Source organism: Cherax quadricarinatus, chromosome 9, assembly GCF_038502225.1.
Source record: "Cherax quadricarinatus isolate ZL_2023a chromosome 9, ASM3850222v1, whole genome shotgun sequence".
NCBI lineage: Eukaryota > Metazoa > Arthropoda > Malacostraca > Decapoda > Parastacidae > Cherax > Cherax quadricarinatus.
In genome coordinates this window covers 1-20262 of record NC_091300.1, presented here as the reverse complement: position 1 = coordinate 20262, position 20262 = coordinate 1, and the positions used below count along the sequence as shown (strand labels likewise).

Here is a 20262-nt window from a genome sequence, read left to right as displayed (position 1 = left end):
GATGTTATAGGTAACAATAATTTTAGCCTTGTATGTTGAATGTTATAGATTACAATGCGTTGTGACTTATTATATGTATTTTAATAGAATGGACACGGAAAACCTCGCAAACATTTGGATAAATCCCCAAAAACATTTGGATAAATCGCGCAAACATTTGGATATAACCAATTTTTAAAGTTCTTAATCAACGACAAGAACATGTATGTTTCTTAGTGTACCACACTAAGAGTATATTTTAATCTCTATTTTAATAATTAAAATATTCTTGACTGGTGATGTGTAGGTTATATGTAAGCCTTAATGACTTTGTAGTCAGTTTTCTTCAAACCCCATTAACAAACCAACTAGCCACTTCGGTGGCAAAATCTAAATCTCAACCATCAAACAATGTACATGACAATATATATAGGTACTCATCTATATGTGGTTACGGGGGTGTGAATAGGTTACTTGCAGCCTTCACAACCCAATAAACCAACAAAGCATTTCAGGCAGAATTTTTAAACCCATTTTCTTTCACCAATAAAACTATCACAGATGACTTTGCGAATAGTGTGGGAACAAGTTAGTGAATATGTTTACACAGGTGACGCCATGCTCCCGTTCACACACATCATTATTAACAACTGTTGAATCGAGTGAGATCGATGAACAAATACTACCTCAACTCCAACAGTAGAAATCGACTCCCGAAGCGGAGGGTAGGGAAAGCTTAGGACGATGTGGGTGGGTAAGTGGACTTCAGGAAGCGGAGTGTGAGAATTGGCGGGGAGGGAAGTAGGACGACCCCCTGAGTGAGCATAAGGGGGAAGATGCTGAAGTTGGGGAAGGGAGGGGGTGGGGAATGAGGGGGTTTGTGGTGAGAATGTCCCGGCTATAAAAGATCTTGGGCAGCGTGGTGTTGGAATATTGTGGCTGCTGGACCTCTGCCTCACCACCATGGCTTCATTGTGTTTCCTCACCCCTGTTCTCATGGTCCTCCTGGTAAGTCCTTTCTGTCTGGCTTGTGATGTGCACCTGACTGAGGAACACACTTTATTTACTCATGATATCAGCTTTCTTGCTTATGTCGTGTTTTTTTTTTTTTAATTACCAGGGTGCCTGTAGGATCCTTATAATAATAATAATAGCTTTATTTCTGCAAGTACATGTACAAGGTATACAGGCATAGCTGACGTCAATGACATACTACTATATAGAAAGCCCCTTGTTATGCAGAGCATTTCAGGCAAATTAGGTCAATTTTGTCCCAGTCGACTAACACCCAGGTACTCATTTTACTGATAGGTGAACAGGGACAGCAGGTGTCTTATGGAAACACGACATAATGTTTTCCAGTCGTACCGGGGATCGATCCCCGGACCTCAGTGTGTGAGCTGAGTGCGATAGCGATAGCTACTGAACACCTTGGAGGAATTTTGTGGAGAATCTTTAGATAATGAGAAATTGTTTTTTTTTTAACTAATGCTGGTTACTCTAACTTTATAGTATTTATTTGTGTTGTGTTTTTTATTCGTGCTAGTAGTTTATATATTCGTTACTAGGTTTATATCTTCGGTGTTCTTGTTTGTTTTGTATTTGTTTTTATTGCTAAGATTGCTAAGTGATTTACCGGGTCACAGTGTTCTTTTATATCTCAAAACTTCTTGCCTTCCTCCTCTTGTCTTCCCACTAAGGTTTCTCTTGTATTGTAATGTTGTTAAAACAGACATGTTGAGCAAAGGAAGTCCTTCCATTATTAAGATATTTCAGGTACAGGACATGGTCAAGTACAGGAAAAATACATAACATTAATATGTATATAATGCTGAAGGGTAGTTACATTAGGTGGTGGGCAAAGATCAGGTTAGGTGTAGGCCTGGGCCACCAAGGTTATGTAACATATGCTTCCTATGTTCCAAAAACTGTTTATTACGACAGGCTTCGCTAAAATGTACGTCAGGTATTTCTGACGTGAATAGCTACAAATTCTAGGAATGGCCGTCTGTCACTGTCATTCTTCTGGTACAACAAACGTACGTGTTCAAAGTTCATGAGACGTGCATGTGTGTTCTGATGTACCACACATATTCTGTGTTACCTACCCTGCAAACTTTTTTATGCTCCTGTAATCGTGTGTTCAAATCTTTGGCTGTTCTCCGATATAAATGCGATCGTGCCCTCAGAAACAATATAAAAAAGTTGATCTGATAGGCATTTGTTTATAGCATGAGACTTACCACTTAAGCTTATGCATTGAATGTGGTATGCCTTTTAGGCTTATGCACAGCAGGTGGCTTACCACTTAACTCTTTTAGCCCTGAAATATGAAAGGCATATTGGTTTGTTCTCATTTGTTGATATGCTGTGTGAGGCAGAGAGCTGCCAAAGTTACCAGATTCACAATCAAGTAGATTTTTAGAAGGTAGTGAAGGTCCCTCCAGTTTTGTATGGCCTCCAACTGTTACCAGTTCATTGCTATGGTTATAGAAAAGAGCTGGGAACCTCATATCCCATCACAGCTAAAAGGATTAAGCTTAGAAACGATACACTAAGATCATAATACTAAAATATTGTATAGCCATTATTATAATTACAGATTTTCGTAATTATTAAGTATACATACATACAAAAAATCATTATTTTTTTTTTATTCACCGGTATTCTCCCGGCCAGGGTCTTTTCCAAGTAGTGGTGACCCGGCCTTGGCTCCCTATCTGGGGAGTGTCTCGAGACTTAAGTCTCCCATGGGAGGAGGTACAAGTACCCCCTCATCTGTGGGACCAACTGTCCCCAGGCCTAGCCACATTCCCCGCCCTCACGGGGCTCGTAGGGAGAAGCTAGGCCTCTGGTCTGCCATCTGCCACTCCCCAAAGGGGCTCGTGGAGATGGCAGTCTTATGAGCTGCTGATATTTCGTTGTGTTTGTTTATTAGATTATTGTAAACTTATCTAAAATATTTTTAGATGGATTAGGCTATATTAAATTGCGGTCGTTATAATAAGGTTAGGTAAGTTTACTAAGGTTCATTTGGTACAAAATTATTTTTTTACATTAATATAAATGGAAAAATATATATATTTAAACGTACAAAAGCAAATTTTAGAAAGAACTTAATTTTAAATGAATTCTTGCTAATTGACCAGTTTTACCTATTCGGCATGACACACACACACACACACACACACACACACACACACACACACACACACACACACACACACACATATATATATATGTATATATATGTATATATATATATATATATATACATATATATATATATATATATATATATATATATATATATATATATATATATATATATATATATATCAATAACAACACTGCGCTAGCCAAGGATTTGAACCCAGGTTGTACTGGCCTGCCTCATGGTAGGCGAGAACCACAGGACCACCCAAACCTACAAGAATGGTGTAGCCAGCACACAGCTAGCTGTTGGGCCTCCAAACAGGGATTAGAATGAAATTAGCTTAGAAGCTCCCACACCTCTGTATGCCTTCGGATGGTGGCCCAACAGCTAGCTGTGTGCTGGCTGCACAATTCTTGTGGGGTTGGGTGGTCCTTTGGTTTAAAGCGTCATGTGGTTTTCGCTTACCATGAGGCAGGCCAGTACAACATGCGTTCGAATCCTTGGCTAGCGCATATATTTCACTGTGTTTGTTTATGTACCAATTATGTACCTCTGTAATCTTTTGGCTACCGCCCACAGGATGGGTATGGGGTGCATAATAAACATATTAAACTAAAAAAAATTATATGGCAAGATGATCGTTGCTATTTAAGCCAAGATCGCAAGTTCTGCCTATTCGGCACGACGTATATATATATATATATATATATATATATATATATATATATATATATATATATATATATATATATATATATATATATATATATATATATATATATATATATATATATATATATATATATATATATATATATATATATATATATATATATAACAACACTGCACTAGCCAACGACTCGAACCCATGCTGCTTTCGCCTGCTTCATGGTGGGCGAAAACACATGACGCCCTTATTCACTGAACCATAGAGCCATCCACACCATCGTGTGTCCTTGAGTAGGAAGTACCGCATTCAGTTTCGCTGGATGCCCTACTCTTAAGGATAATATGGTTCAGTGGACAAGGGCGTCATGTGTTTTCGCCCACCATGAGGCAGGCCAAAGCAGCATGGGTTCGAGTCCTTGGCTAGTGCAGTGTTGTTATTGATTATATATACGTATATATATATATATATATATATATATATATATATATATATATATATATATATATATATATATATATATATATGCAATAAGATCACAGTAAACAGGTGATTTCAAAATATGCAAAACAACCACTCTGAAAGAATAGAGAAATTCCAAGCGCTTTCGTGACTACTCGCATTATATATATATATACATTATATATATATATATATATATATATATATATATATATATATATATATATATATATATATATATATATATGTCGTGCCGAATAGGCCGAACTTGCGATCTTGGCTTATATAGCAACGATCATCTTGCCATATAGTTTTTTTTTTAGTTTAATATGTTTATTATGCACCCCATACCCATCCTGTGGGCGGTAGTCAAAAGATTACAGAGGTACATAATTGGTCCAGGGACTGGACTCCAAAGTTTCGATAGCTGAGCAAGTTACAGAGGTAATGAACTCACAATTTACAAAGGTAATGAACTCACAATTTTCAAAGGTAATGAACTCCAGGTAAGTCTAGTCACAATCATGACAAATTACAAAGGTATTTACAGATTACAGAGGTACGTAATTGGTCCAGGGACTGGACCCCCAAAGTTTTGATAGCTGAACTAGGTACAAGGTAATGAACTCACAAGTTACAAAGGTAATGAATCCTGTGAGAATGGTTACTTACGTTTATACATGGCTACAATCATGAACAAATTATAGAGTAATGAGCAATTCACACTTCCACACCCGGTCACAACGGTAGTGAGTTATTGGTGCAAATATTGATTGTTGAGTCACACACACACACACACACATACATACATACACAAACTCATACACACACACACACACACACACACACACACACATACATACACAAACTCATACACACACACACACACATACATACACAAACTCATACACACACACACACACTCATACACAAACTCATACGCACACACGCACACACACTCATACACACAAAGACAGGATGTTCCAGAGTTTGGACACAGTAACAAGGGGACACAGTTGGAAGCTAAAGACACAGATGAATCACAGGGATGTTAGGAAGTATTTCTTCAGCCACAGAGTAGTCAGTAAGTGGAATAGTTTGGGAAGCGATGTAGTGGAGGCAGGATCCATACATAGCTTTAAGCAGAGGTATGATAAAGCTCACGGCTCGGGGAGAGTGACCTAGTAGCGATCAGTGAAGAGGCGGGGCCAGGAGCTCGGACTCGACCCCCGCAACCTCAACTAGGTGAGTACAACTAGGTGAGTACACACACACACACATACACAAACTCATACACACACACACACAAACACACACACACACTCATACACAAACTCATACGCACACACGCACACACTCATACACACACACACACACAGGCCAGGAGCTATGACTCGACCCCTGCAACCACAAATAGGTGAGTACACACACATGCCATATAGGACAAGCGAAAATTTGTGTATGCAATAATTTTGCCAAAATCATTCTGAACCTAACGAAAAAAATATATTTCACTGTGTTTGTTTAGTATTAAAATGTTGTAAACAAATCTAAAATATATTTAGTTGGGTTAGGCTAAAATAAATTGTTCGTTATAATATGGTTAGGTAAGTTTTCTAAGATTCTTTTGGAGCAAAATTAAAATTTTTTACATTAACATATTCCCCCTTGATTATAATAATAATAATAATAATAATAATAATTTAAACGTATAAGAGAAATTTTTAGAAAGGACTTAATTTTAAATGAGTTCTTGCTAATTGACCAGTTTTACATATTCGGCATGACATATATATATATATATATATATATATACATATATATATATATATATATATATATAAAATATAGGGAGGTACCACCTCTAGAACTGTCCTAGGGACCCTTATCCTCAGAGAAAAGAATAAACTTGCTTCAGGGTAAACTCAAGGTTTTCCCTGAAGCTGTTTGAGAATTTTCTCCTACCACCCCCTATATTTCAAGTATGTTTTATTTAAAGACAAAAATACATATATGTGTAGTATATATATAGCAAGAACTCATTTAAAATTAAGTCCTTTCTAAAATTTTCTCTTATACGTTTAAAGATATATATTTTTCATTAATGTTAATGTAAAAATTTTTAATTTTGCACCAAAAGAATCTTAGAAGACTTACCTAACCTTATTATAACAAGAACAGTTTATTTTAGCCTAACCCAACTAAATATATTTTAAATACGCTTACAACAGTTTAGTACTAAACAATCACAATCAAATACATTTTTTTCGTAAGGTTCAGAACGATTTTGGCGAAATTATTGCATACACAAATTTTCACTTGTCCTATGTGGCAAGATGAGCGTTGCTATTTAAGCCAAGATTGCAAGTTCTACCTATTCGGCACGACATATATATATATATATATATATATATATATATATATATATATATATATATATATATATATATATATATATATATATATATATATATATATATATATGTCGTGTCGAATATATAAAACTGGTCAATTAGCAAGAACTCATTTAAAATTAAGTCTTTTCTAAAAATTTCTCTTATACGCTTGAAGATATATTTTTTCATTAACATTAATGTAAAAATTTACAATTTTGCAGCAAAAGAATCTTAGAAAACTTACCTAACTTTATTATAACAACAACAATTTATTTTTTAGCCTAACCCAACTAAATATATTTTAGATTTGTTTACAATAATTTAATACTAAACAAACACAGTGAAATATATTTTTTTCGTTAGGTTCAGAATGATTTTGGCGAAATTATTGCATACACAAATTTTCACTTGTCTTACATGGCAAGATGAGCGTTGCTGTTTAAGCCAAGATCGCAAGTTCTGCCTATTCGGCACGACATATATATATATATATATATATATATATATATATATATATATATATATATATATATATATATATATATCTATATATATATATATATATCAAACCTAATTACCAACCATAATTGTTGTTGCAGGGGTCGAGACTCAGCTCCTGGCCCCGCCTCTTCACTGATCGCTACTAGGTCCTCTCTCTCTCTCTGCTTCCTGAGCTTTGTCATACCTCGTCTTAAAGCTATGTATGGTTCCTGCCTCCACTACATCACTTGCTAGGCTATTCCACTTCCTGACGACTCTGTGACTGAAGAAGTACTTCCTAACATCCCTGTGACTCGTCTGAGTCTTCAGCTTCCAATTGTGACCCCTTGTTTCTGTGTCCCCTCTCTGGAACATCCTGTCTCTGTCCACCTTGTCTATTCCACGCAGTATTTTGTATGTTGTTATCATGTCTCCCCTGACCCTCCTGTCCTCCAGTGTCGTCAGTCCGATTTCCCTCAACCTTTCTTCGTAGGACATTCCCCTGAGCTCCGGAACTAGCCTTGTTGCAAACCTTTGTACTTTCTCTAATTTCTTGACGTGCTTGACCAGGTGTGGGTTCCAAACTGGTGCTGCATACTCCAGTATGGGCCTGACGTACACAGTGTACAGTGTCTTGAACGATTCCTTACTAAGGTATCGGAACGCTATTCTCAGGTTTGCCAGGCGCCCATATGCTGCAGCAGTTATCTGGTTGATGTGTGCCTCCGGAGACGTGCTCGGTGTTATGGTCACCCCAAGATCTTTCTCCTTGAGTGAGGTTTGCAGCCTTTGTCCACCTAGCCTATACTCTGTCTGCAGTCTTCTTTGCCCTTCCCCAATCTTTATGACTTTGCATTTGGCAGGGTTGAATTCGAGAAGCCAGTTGCTGGACCACATGTCCTGCCTGTCCAGGTCTCTTTATAGTCCTGCCTGATCCTCATCCGATTTAATCCTTCTCATTAACTTCACATCATCTGCGAACAGGGACAGTTCAGAGTCTATCCCTTCCATCATGTCATTCACATACATCAAAAATAGCACTGGTCCTAGGACTGACCCCTGTGGGACCCCGCTCGTCACAGGCGCCCACTGTGATACCTCATCACGTACCATGACTCGTTGTTGCCTCCCTGTCAGGTATTCTCTGATCCATTGCAGTGCCCTTCCTGTTATACGCGCCTGATCCTCCAGCTTCTGCACTAATCTCTTGTGAGGAACTGTGTCGAAGGCCTTCCTGCAGTCCAGGAAAATGCAATCAACCCACCCCTCTCTCTCGTGTCTTACTTCTGTTACCTTGTCATAAAACTCCAGAAGGTTTGTGACACAGGATTTGCCTTCCATGAATCCGTGCTGGTTGTCGTTTATAATCTTGTTCCATTCCAGGTGCTCCACCACTCTCCTCCTGATAATCTTCTCCATGACTTTGCATACTATACACGTCAGAGACACTGGTCTGTAGTTTAGTGCCTCGTTTCTGTCTCCTTTCTTAAAAATGGGGACTACATTTGCCGTCTTCCATACCTCAGGTAGTTGCCCAGTTTCAAGGGATGTATTGAAGATTGTGGTTAGTGGCACACACAGCGTCTCTGCTCCTTCTCTAAGGACCCACGGGGAGATGTTTTCCGGACCTCTCGCCTTTGAGGTATCGAGGTCACTTAGCAGCTTCTGCACCTCCTCCTCCGTTGTTTGTATGTCATCCAGCACCTATTGGTATATTCCCTGTTGGTGTTTCCCTGTGTGCTGTCTTCTCAGAGCCTTTCCTGTCTCTACTGTAAATATTCCTTAAATCTCATGTTGAGCTCCTCACATACCTCGTGATCGTTTCTTGTGAGTTCCCCACCTTCTTTCCTCAGCCTGATCACCTGGTCTTTGACTGTTGTCTTCCTCCTAATGTGGCTGTACAGCAGTTTCGGGTCAGACTTGACTTTCGATGCTATGTTATTTTCATACTGTCGCTGGGCCTCCCTCCTTACCTGTGCATACTCGTTCCTGGCTCTTCGACTAATCTCCTTATTTTCCTGTGTTCTTCGCCTTCTGTACTTTTTCCATTCTCTATTGCAATTAGTTTTTGCCTCCTTACTCCATCAGGTAAACCAGGGGCTCGTTCTGGTCTTCCCATTATTTCTGTTGCCCTTGGGAGCAAACCTTTCCTCTGCCTCCTTGCATTTTGTTGTTACGTATTCCATCATTTCGTTTACCGACTTTCCTACCAGCTCTCTGTCTCACTGAATCTCTTGCAGGAGTTCCTCAAACCTATGTGGTTCCCCTGTTTATAGTCTGGCTTTTCCCATTCAACTCCTGTTACCCTCTCCTCTTGTAACTCTACTATGTATTCAAAGCACAGAACCATGTGGTCACTAGCTCCTAGGGGCCTCTCATATGTGATGTCCTCGATGTCTGAACTGCTCTGGGTGAACACAAGGTTCATCCCCCCCTCTCTCTCTGGTAGTGTCCTTAACATGTGGATGCATGAGGTTCTCCATCATCTTGGCTCTCCATGTTTTGGGACCCCCGTGTGGCTCCAGGTTTTCCCAATCGATCTCCCTGTGATTGAAATCGTCCATAACCAGTAACTTTGCTCTGCTCGAGTGAGCTCTTCTTGCCACCTCAGCAAGTGTGCCCACCATTGCTCTGTTGCTCTCTTCATATTCCTCTCTTGGCCTCCTTCAGTTCTGTGGTGGATTATACATCACTGCAATGACTACCTTGTGCTCCCCAGACTGAAGTGAACCTACTATGTATTCTCTTTTGCCAATCTCGTCCATTGCATCTGTTATTGTCTCACTGAGTTTCGTTTCTGTGACTGCTATGATGTCTGGGGACTTCTCATTGATTCTTTCATGCCACTCCTCATATTTGTTTGTAATTCCATCTGCATTCGTGTACCAAACCTTCAACTTGTGCTCCAAAACTGTGGTCCTGGGAAGATATTGGGGTTGGGAGAGCAGGAGCCCTGCCGGGGGCCTACGGGAGGTTACAGTGGGGGCAGAGTTCCCATAGGGGGTTGCTGTAGATTTGGGGCTCGTGGTGTGAGGGGTGGGGACAGAGGGATCCGTGTGTGATTGTTGGTTTAGATGGTTCAGTTGCTTTGGAGTTGTCGTGGTTGGAGTCCTTCTGCAGGTGTTTCTCAGGGGGATGTTTGCAGTTCTGCCTGTGTCTGGGTTATTCTGCTTTTCTTTATCACTTCCTCCCATTCCTCCTTTCGTTTTGGCACTCTCTTTCAGTATCCTCCTTTCCTCTTGCATTCGGTCTCGATCGAGGTACACACTCTAGAATTCCAGTTTGTCCCTCAGCAATGCTTTCACCTGCAGGATCATGGTTCGAGTTGATTCTACCTTGAAAATTACTTTGAGAGACCGCTTCCTTCTCCTTGCGAACCACCCAGTTCTCCGAAAATTTGCCACCTAGGTCATGTCGCCCTCGCCTATTGCCTTCATGGTACCTTCAATCGCTTTTATCTCCTCCTGTTTTATTTCATCATAGGTTTTCCCTTCGGCTTCCTGTGCGTGTATGTGTGTGTGATCTAGTGAGTATATATTTCAGCCTGGTAGTGTATTCCAATACTATATTGCTCCTTACAGGTGGGTGTTGTGACGCCACAGGAAGAGGAGCAACGTCCTCTAAGGTCAGTCACTCTTCCATCTCGAGTAACCTCCAGCATCACGCTAACTCACTTGACTATGATAACTGTATATGATCATAGCTGAGTAGATAAACTCAACAAATATTTGAGCTATTATTATCACCTAACTGAAGGAACACAAGGAATTCTACAGCTTCTGTTAAAAACTTAATTATATTCAAATTCATTTTTTTTATTTCTTTGCATAGTATACAATATGTGATTTACACCTTATAAAATATTGTTAAGCACAGAGAAAGCCACTAACATGCCTGAGCATTTCGGGCAGACTAATCCTTATGCTTACATATTACTAAAACTAGACATAGGTTATTGAGTGGTAAATTTTAATTATTCATTATTTTACATTATTACAAAAGAGACGTAGCCAAAAATTTTATAATTAATAAGATTTACAGTAGAGAGGTAGCAAAAATTAAATAGAAGTATTATAATTAGTACAATTTACAATATCACAACAGTACAATTTTAAGTGCGTACCTCAGGGAAAACTCAAGGTTCTCCCCGGAGCTGTTTGAATATTTTCTTCTCCTACCACCTCCTATAATCTATATTCTAAGTGAACTTTATTAATAGACAGAATACATTGACAGAAAAGACAAAAATGAATACATTGGTACAATATATCGAAGATTATGAATCTCCTCCATCACTGTCTTGCCAGAAGGGTGCTTTACACTACAGTTTTTAAACTGCAACATTAACACCCCTCCTTCAGAGTGCAGGCACTGTACTTCCCATCTCCAGGACTCAAGTCCGGCCTGCCGGTTTCCCTGAATCCCTTCATAAATGTTACTTTGCTCACACTCCAACAGCACGTCAAGTATTAAAAACCATTTGTCTCCATTCACTCCTATCAAACACGCTCACGCATGCCTGCTGGAAGTCCAAGCCCCTCGCACACAAAACCTCCTTTACCCCCTCCCTCCAACCTTTCCTAGGCCGACCCCTACCCCGCCTTCCTTCCACTACAGACTGATACACTCTTGAAGTCATTCTGTTTCGCTCCATTCTCTCTACATGTCCGAACCACCTCAACAACCCTTCCTCAGCCCTCTGGACAACAGTTTTGGTAATCCCGCACCTCCTCCTAACTTCCAAACTACGAATTCTCTGCATTATATTCACACCACACATTGCCCTCAGACATGACATCTCCACTGCCTCCAGCCTTCTCCTCGCTGCAACATTCATCACCCATGCTTCACACCCATATAAGAGCGTTGGTAAAACTATACTCTCATACATTCCCCTCTTTGCCTCCAAGGACAAAGTTCTTTGTCTCCACAGACTCCTAAGTGCACCGCTCACCCTTTTCCCCTCATCAATTCTATGATTCACCTCATCTTTCATAGACCCATCCGCTGACACGTCCACTCCCAAATATCTGAATACATTCACCTCCTCCATACTCTCTCCCTCCAATCTGATATCCAATCTTTCATCACCTAATCTTTTTGTTATCCTCATAACCTTACTCTTTCCTGTATTCACTTTTAATTTTCTTCTTTTACATACCCTACCAAATTCATCCACCAACCTCTGCAACTTCTCTTCAGAATCTCCCAAGAGCACAGTGTCATCAGCAAAGAGCAACTGTGACAACTCCCACTTTATGTGTGATTCTTTATCTTTTAACTCCACGCCTCTTGCCAAGACCCTCGCATTTACTTCTCTTACAACCCCATCTATAAATATATTGAACAACCACGGTGACATCACACATCCTTGTCTAAGGCCTACTTTTACTGGGAAATAATCTCCCTCTTTCCTACATACTCTAACTTGAGCCTCACTATCCTCGTAAAAACTCTTCACTGCTTTCAGTAACCTACCTCCTACACCATACACCTGCAACATCTGCCACATTGCCCCCCTATCCACCCTGTCATACGCCTTTTCCAAATCCATAAATGCCACAAAAACCTCTTTAGCCTTATCTAAATACTGTTCACTTATATGTTTCACTGTAAACACCTGGTCCACACACCCCCTACCTTTCCTAAAGCCTCCTTGTTCATCTGCTATCCTATTCTCCGTCTTACTCTTAATTCTTTCAATAATAACTCTACCATACACTTTACCAGGTATACTCAACAGACTTATCCCCCTATAATTTTTGCACTCTCTTTTGTCCCCTTTGCCTTTATACAAAGGAACTATGCATGCTCTCTGCCAATCCCTAGGTACCTTACCCTCTTCCATACATTTCTTAAATAATTGCACCAACCACTCCAAAACTATATCCCCACCTGCTTTTAACATTTCTATCTTTATCCCATCAATCCCAGCTGCCTTACCCCCTTTCATTCTACCTACTGCCTCACGAACTTCCCCCACACTCACAACTGGCTCTTCCTCACTCCTACAAGATGTTATTCCTCCTTGCCCTATACACGAAATCACAGCTTCCCTATCTTCCTCAACATTTTTACAATTCCTCATATCTTCCCATCTCCATATATATATATATATATATATATATATATATATATATATATATATATATATATATATATATATATATATATATATATATATATATATTGGGGTCCACCTCTGGTGTAAATTGTGGGACCCATAGCCTCGGAGAAGTGGATAAAAAGGCTTCAAGGAAGAATATTTGGATTTCTTCCTGAAGCCGTTTGAATATTCCACTTCCCCTACCACCCCATCTTTTAATATATTTTTTTTTTACCAATAGGAATATTTTATTACATAATATGGTACAGAAGATTTAAGAGATACATTGTTGATATAAAGGTGGCATATACGGTACATGTTGTTACGTGTGTATCACCGATTATAAGGCGAAAATCTCATCCAGCTCCTCAGAGCTGGGGCGTGTGCCCAAAATGCAGCAGGCATTACCCCTTTGAACAGCCGCACTGAGCCGCTGGAACAGAAAACTAGCTGCCCTGGGATCCCTAGTTACCCTGATGAGTCTTTTTCCCAGCTCCTTAAGGAATTTAGATGCACTCTTTCCCCATGAGCCAAGGGTCTCTGAGCCTATGGGAACAAACATATAATGATGGGCAAGTTCTCCATATTTTCTAGACTTTTGGGACTCCCTGAAGCTGGCAGCTGCCCCTCCTTCCTCCCTGGTGTATTGGAGATAGGTATCAGCCAAGGTAGATGCACATGTATAGTCCCACACCACCTGCTTCCCATCTGTCCAGGCTTGAAGGGTGATACCATCTGGACGCTTCTGGCTGCCATCAGATCTGCATAGTTGGGGTGGCTCCCTTACTGCTGGGCATCCAGCTGTTGTGAGGCTCCTCTTGATAATGTTATTAACCTCCTCATGTCTTGCAATCTTTCCCTCGGATTTACGGCACACAAGACCATGGTACCCGAATCGGTCTGCTGCTTCACTGCCACAAATACACCTGTGTTCGGCGAGAATAGGGGCGGCAAGTCGAAGGGCAACACCGATGCGGATGGTCTGTGGGTCGAGGCGTGTGCCAAGGCTGGAGTTGGGAACAGCCAACAGAAAGTCCCCAGCATGAGGGGCTCTCACTGCCAGGAGGCGGGCTCTATCCTTCCCTGACACACTCTGAAGCATTGTTGAGGCTATATTTTCCACTATTGGACCATCCCAGTGCGATTGTTTGTAGTTGTTGGGGGGAGCAGGTCTGGTTTCAGAGCCCGTTAGATTATCCCAGATCATTGCTCCGTCAATGAATTTTTGGTCCTGGACTCCAATCTTGTCCCTAAGATGTTCAGGGAGAATCGCTGCTACAAGCTCTCTGGATGCAATACACGAGGACAGAAAAGCAGGTAACGCAATCTGTGATGACTTGCGGACACCAATGCCTCCTAGTCTGACTGGAAGTGTAGCTTGGTTCCACTGCCCGTCTTCTAGAGTAAGGTTAAGTACTTTCGTAAAAATCTGCCTCAGAATACTGTCATATTCGTGCAGTATAGGGTTATCATATGAAGGTGCACATCTTAGGAAATATGTCAACCTGGGCAGACTCAAGCACTTTGTGAGAAGGCACAAGGCATCGTGGGTGTCCAGATTGCCTATTCATTGTTCCATTCTCCTTAACTCTTCCAATTTCTTCCTGAGAATTGTGTCAATGGCATTGCTTCCCAGAGGTGCTCCTAGCAAGACACTATTTGTGGGGGCAATGACTGCTGCTCCTGGTAGTTTTGATCTCACTGCATTTATCACTTGTTGACTGACTGAGATGATTTCACATTTGGATGGATTCAGGATGAGACCCATTTCCTGTCCCCGTGTCATTACCTGTGTAAGGTCATGTAGGAGGGACTCCTTTGTACCTGCTAGTGTGCCATCATCTAGGAACCAGATGTTTAGCTCGCTGGTCAGTCTGACTGTGATTTCCCTAACTGCTATACAGAAGAGAAATGGTGCAAGAGGATCTCCTTGTTGGACACCCTCCGATGATGTGATTTCATGCTCTCCAAAGAGAAGCATTGATTCCTTGCTATACCCAGCTGAAACAAAAGGGAAGAGACCAGGGAAATGTTCTTGTACTGCTGCTAATACCACGTCTCTTTTCAGGAGATTGAACGCATTCTTGAAATCTAATTTTACCACTGCATTGTCCTCAGGCAGGTTGTTGATATATGCCCTTGTTGCATGAACCGCTGCTTCACTTCCTTGAGAGACCCCAAAGCCAAGCTGGTTTGGTTGAAGCATCATGGCTGCCTGTGCACGAATACTTGAAAGAGTAGTGAAATTCCAAGCGCTTTCGTGACTACTCACATTGTCAATGCGAGTAGTCACGAAAGCGCTTGGAATTTCACTACTCTTTCACAGTGGTTGTTTTGTATATTTTAAATTCACCTGTTTACTGGTGTATAATATATATATATATATATATATATATATATATATATATATATATATATATATATATATATATATATATATATATATATATATATATATATAGGTGTATAATATATATATATATATATTATAATGTATAATGTTGCAGTTTAAAAACTGTAGTGTAAAGCACCCTTCTGGCAAGACAGTGATGGAGTGAATGATGGTGAAAGTTTTTCTTTTTCGGGCCACCCTGCCTTGGTGGGAATCGGCCAGTGTGTTAATAAAATATTATATATATATATATATATATATATATATATATATATATATAAATATATATATATATATATATAGATATATATATATATATATATATACAAGGAATTCGCGAGAACATGCGAAATATACACAAACACTGATCTCTGGCTGAAGGAGACTCGAACCTACGAACCTTAGGACAAGGTACGCAGTGCTTTACCAATCTATCCACACTGGACAATACCTTGGCGTGTAGCATGCGCTACACGTTTGATCCAAGGCAGCCAGCTTTCAGGAAGAAGGCTTACAGCTTTTCATCTCATCCCCTGCATGCATCAGCCTTATTCCCAAAATTAGGGATTAAAGTATAATTGACTGGAGGTGTATAGGTGGCATGCAGCCTTAATGACCCTCGTGAAGTCGATAAGCTATAAGACCAATAAACTTGTCCATTACTAACTGAGGCTCGCCCCTAGCATGCGTTGCGTGTCAGAAGGAAGGTTCCCACATCCCAGTGACTGCGGAGGCTTCGTGGATTGTCTACCTGACGGAGAAGGATTGAGGGCTCGTGAAGGATCCTGCAGGGGCCGCGCCTACCATCCCACCCTCAGGAAGTGTGTCACCTTGAATAAAGTAAGTATGGCTCAGAGAGTGAGTTCGTAGGTGAGTTTGGCTTATGGTGTGCGCTTGTAGAGGAGTGTGGCGGCTTAGTGTGTCAGCTTGTGAATGTGGCTCAGGGTGTGGACCTGGAAGTAAATGTAACTCGCGGTGTTAATTTGTAAACTAGTGAACATTTAAAGTGTCAGATTCTATTAGATGAGTTGCTCACAAAGTTATATTGCATGGGACGAATGCATTACATTTTCTTCTTTCATTCATAATACGTGAATTAAGAAACCTGAAGGTTGTATGTCATGTGAGGTCAGGGAGAATAATTGCAGTTTCTACCACAGACGGACGAGGCTGCATGTGTTGTGTAGTCAGGATGAGTGAAGATGTTTTGTACAAGGACAAGGCTGCATGTGATGTGTCGTCAGGGTAAATGTTTGTGATTCGTTCCACAGGTGGCAGAGGAAGCATGTCATGTGTAGTCAGGGTGTGTGATAGTGGTTCCTACCACAGGTGGAACAGTGTTGGGTAGTGAGAATGAGTGATGGTGGTTCTTTCCACAGGTTGATGGATGTAAGCCTCGTGCCGCCAGAGCTCTCGCCAACGATCCCAAGTTGGACTATGTTTGTGAAAACTCCACAAGTGACTTCATGTGTGCCGACTGCAAGACACTAGTCCTCTGTGTCAACGGTACAGCATATCCAGAGACTTGCGGTTCTGGCGACTTGTGTAATATCGATAATGACCATTTTGGAGGTGGTGTGTGCTACCCTAACCAACCTTCAGATTGTTCTTGCGATGCACCCAACCAGTTCAAGGAAGATTCTTACAATGAAGCTCGCTTCTTATTCTGCGAGGCCACAGGTTCGGACCCACAAATCTTCCAGTGCCCTGATGACCATGTTTTCGATTCCACAATGAACCAGTGTATACATTACAACGGTCTACCGGAGTGCACCAGCATTGGTGTCTTTGCAAATTCCAGAAACTGCTCCCAGTTCTACAACTGCATTCCCACAATTGACGGCTGGGTACAGAAACCCTTCTCGTGTAACAATGAGACTCATAAGCATTTAATGTATAACGAGGCAGCTGGTAGCTGTGAGGACCCATGCACCTGGGGCAACGGAAATTTTAAATGCGAGGAAGAAGGTCGCTTTGCCGACCCTCTCAACTGCCAACGATACTACGAGTGTGTGAAAGACACAAGTGAGGCATCAGATTTCCGCCAGGCTCTACACGAGTGTCCAGAGGGCTACGAGTGGGACCAATCAGCGAGAAATTCTTACGGTCATTGTGTGCTAGAGGGCAATAGCTTAAACCCGTGTGTCCCTGCTGTTGCCAACAAGTGCAGTGTGGATAGGAGTCAGTGTCCCAGCACCACTGAAGAGCCCGATGATACCACTGACCAACCAACCACTCACCAGCATGAATAAGACCTGGACAAAGACCAGTCTAATGCCTTCATGACCTGACCTTCACTCACTCCTAGCAGAACGTTCGTTTTTGTTATGTAGAATTGTAGTTCTTTGTTGTCTATTTATTCATTGTTGGCTGAAATATATCACAATCACCTCGTGCAAAAATTGTTTTACGCACCTTGAGGTCTACCTAGTGTCCCTGACCTATTTTATATACACCTATTTTATATATACCTATTTTATATACACCCCACATTACTGACAATCCTGGGACTAAAGATAAATACAACTCTTAGAGCATTTAATTAGGAGAATGGTATAAACCTTGGTAATAAATACCGACAAGTTGGTTTAGAAAGACACGTAAGCAAACACTATAACATATTTATTAGAAAACGTTTCGGTCCTGGGACCTTGATCACTTCTAACATACAGAGGTAGAAAGACATTATATATATAGGCGGAGAGTGAGATGTGACGCACGTGACCTGAGGAATGTCATAAGAACATAAGAATGGAGGAACACTGTAGAAGGCCTACTGGCCCATGCGAGGCAGGTCCTTATCAAAACAACCTCTGGATGAGGACGGGTAGACGATGAAATCATGTGACTCCTGTGTTGTTGGGTTGGTGGTGCTTAAGTATCATGTATGCCAATGTTTTTGAAATTTTGTAGTTTCCAGTGTTGCGTTCTATAGTGTCGGTGACGGCGATTAGTGAGGCTTCTAGGCACCGTCGGCGTCTGAGGTCTGGTTCGGTGAGAACGAGTTGTGCCTCATTCCAGTTCATCAAATGCCCCGTGGAGTCTCTGTGGAGGACACAGGCGTACCTTACATCGTCTCTGTTAGAGGCATTTCGATGCTCATTCAGGCGGACTGCAAGATCTCTGCCTGTCTCGCCTACATATTTCTTGGGACAGAACCCACAGGGGATAGTGTAGACGCCTGCTGTAGAAGTTAGAGGTGTGGGGCTGCGTTTCGTAGTGAGGTCTTTGATAGATGATGTGTTTATGGTGGAAACGTTGATGTTACTCATAGCAAGTGCCCGGCGAGTATTCGTGGCAACATCACCACATGGGAGTACTATGAACTGCTTAGGGGGCTGTTCCATGGGCGGTTTGTTGAGGATAGCTTGTGCCTTGAGTCTGCAATCTCGGATGAAGAAAGATGGGAACTGAAGACGTGTAAAGGCTTGTGTTATGTAAGTGCATTCTTCTTCTAGAAAACAAGGGCTGGAGATGCGAAGAGCTCTCAAGAAGAAGCCAATGAGGACTCCTCTCTTAGTGCGGGTGTCTTGGTGTGAATAAAAGTGTATAAGATCGTCCTTGTTGGTAGGTTTTCTATACACTTTGAAGAGAAGTTTGTCACTGTCGAGAGATCTGCACAGTAGAACGTCGAGGAACGCCTGTGTCCTCCACAGAGACTCCACGGGACATTTGATGAACTGGAATGAGGCACAACTCGTTCTCACCGAACCAGACCTCAGACGCCGACGGTGCCTAGAAGCCTCACTAATCGCCGTCACCGACACTATAGAACGCAACACTGGAAACTACAAAATTTCAAAAACATTGGCATACATGATACTTAAGCAGCACCAACCCAACAACACAGGAGTCACATGATTTCATCGTCTACCCGTCCTCATCATAGGCAGAGGTTGTTTTGATAAGGACCTGCCTCGCATGGGCCAGTAGGCCTTCTACAGTGTTCCTCCATTCTTATGTTCTTATGACATTCCTCAGGTCACGTGCGTCACACCTCACTCTCCGCCTATATATATAATGTCTTTCTACCTCTGTATGTTAGAAGTGATCAAGGTCCCAGGACCGAAACGTTTTCTAATAAATATGTTATAGTGTTTGCTTACGTGTCTTTCTAAACCAAGTTGATGGGTAGACTTTAGGATATGCATGTTTATAGAGGGGCAACAGATATATCGGATCATTATTTAGTTGTAGCTACAGTTAGAGTAAGAGGTAGATGAAGCAAAAGAAAAAATGTCAACAGCAAGTGAGAGAGGTGAAAGTTTTATAAACTAAGTTAGTTTAATATGTTTATTATGCACCCCATACCCATCCTGTGGGCGGTAGTCATAAGATTACAGAGGTACATAATGGGTCCAGGGACAGGGCCTCAAAGTTTTGATGGCTGAGCAAGTTACAGAGGTAATGAATTCACAATTTACAAAGGTAATGAACTCCAGGTAGGTCTAGTCACAATCATGACAAGTTACAAAGGTATCAACAGATTATAGAGGTACACAATGGGTCCAGGGACTGGGCCCCAAAGTTTTGATGGCTGAACTAGGTACAAGGTAATGAACTCACAAGTTACAAAGGTAATGAATACTGTAAGAATGGTTACTTGCGTTTATACATGGCTAC

General features: G+C 41.2%; 1 protein-coding gene across 1 annotated transcript; it reads left to right on the top strand.

The window, feature by feature from the left end:
• Positions 1–834: 834 nt before the first annotated feature.
• On the top strand, positions 835–18140 carry LOC138852483 (uncharacterized). Its single transcript, XM_070083466.1, has 4 exons — positions 835–987; positions 10723–10766; positions 16323–16479; positions 17019–18140. The coding sequence occupies exons 1-4, from the start codon at positions 943–945 to the stop codon at positions 17889–17891; spliced, it is 1119 nt and encodes a 372-aa protein (XP_069939567.1). The 5' UTR covers positions 835–942; the 3' UTR covers positions 17892–18140.
• The last annotated feature ends 2122 nt before the right edge of the window (positions 18141–20262 follow it).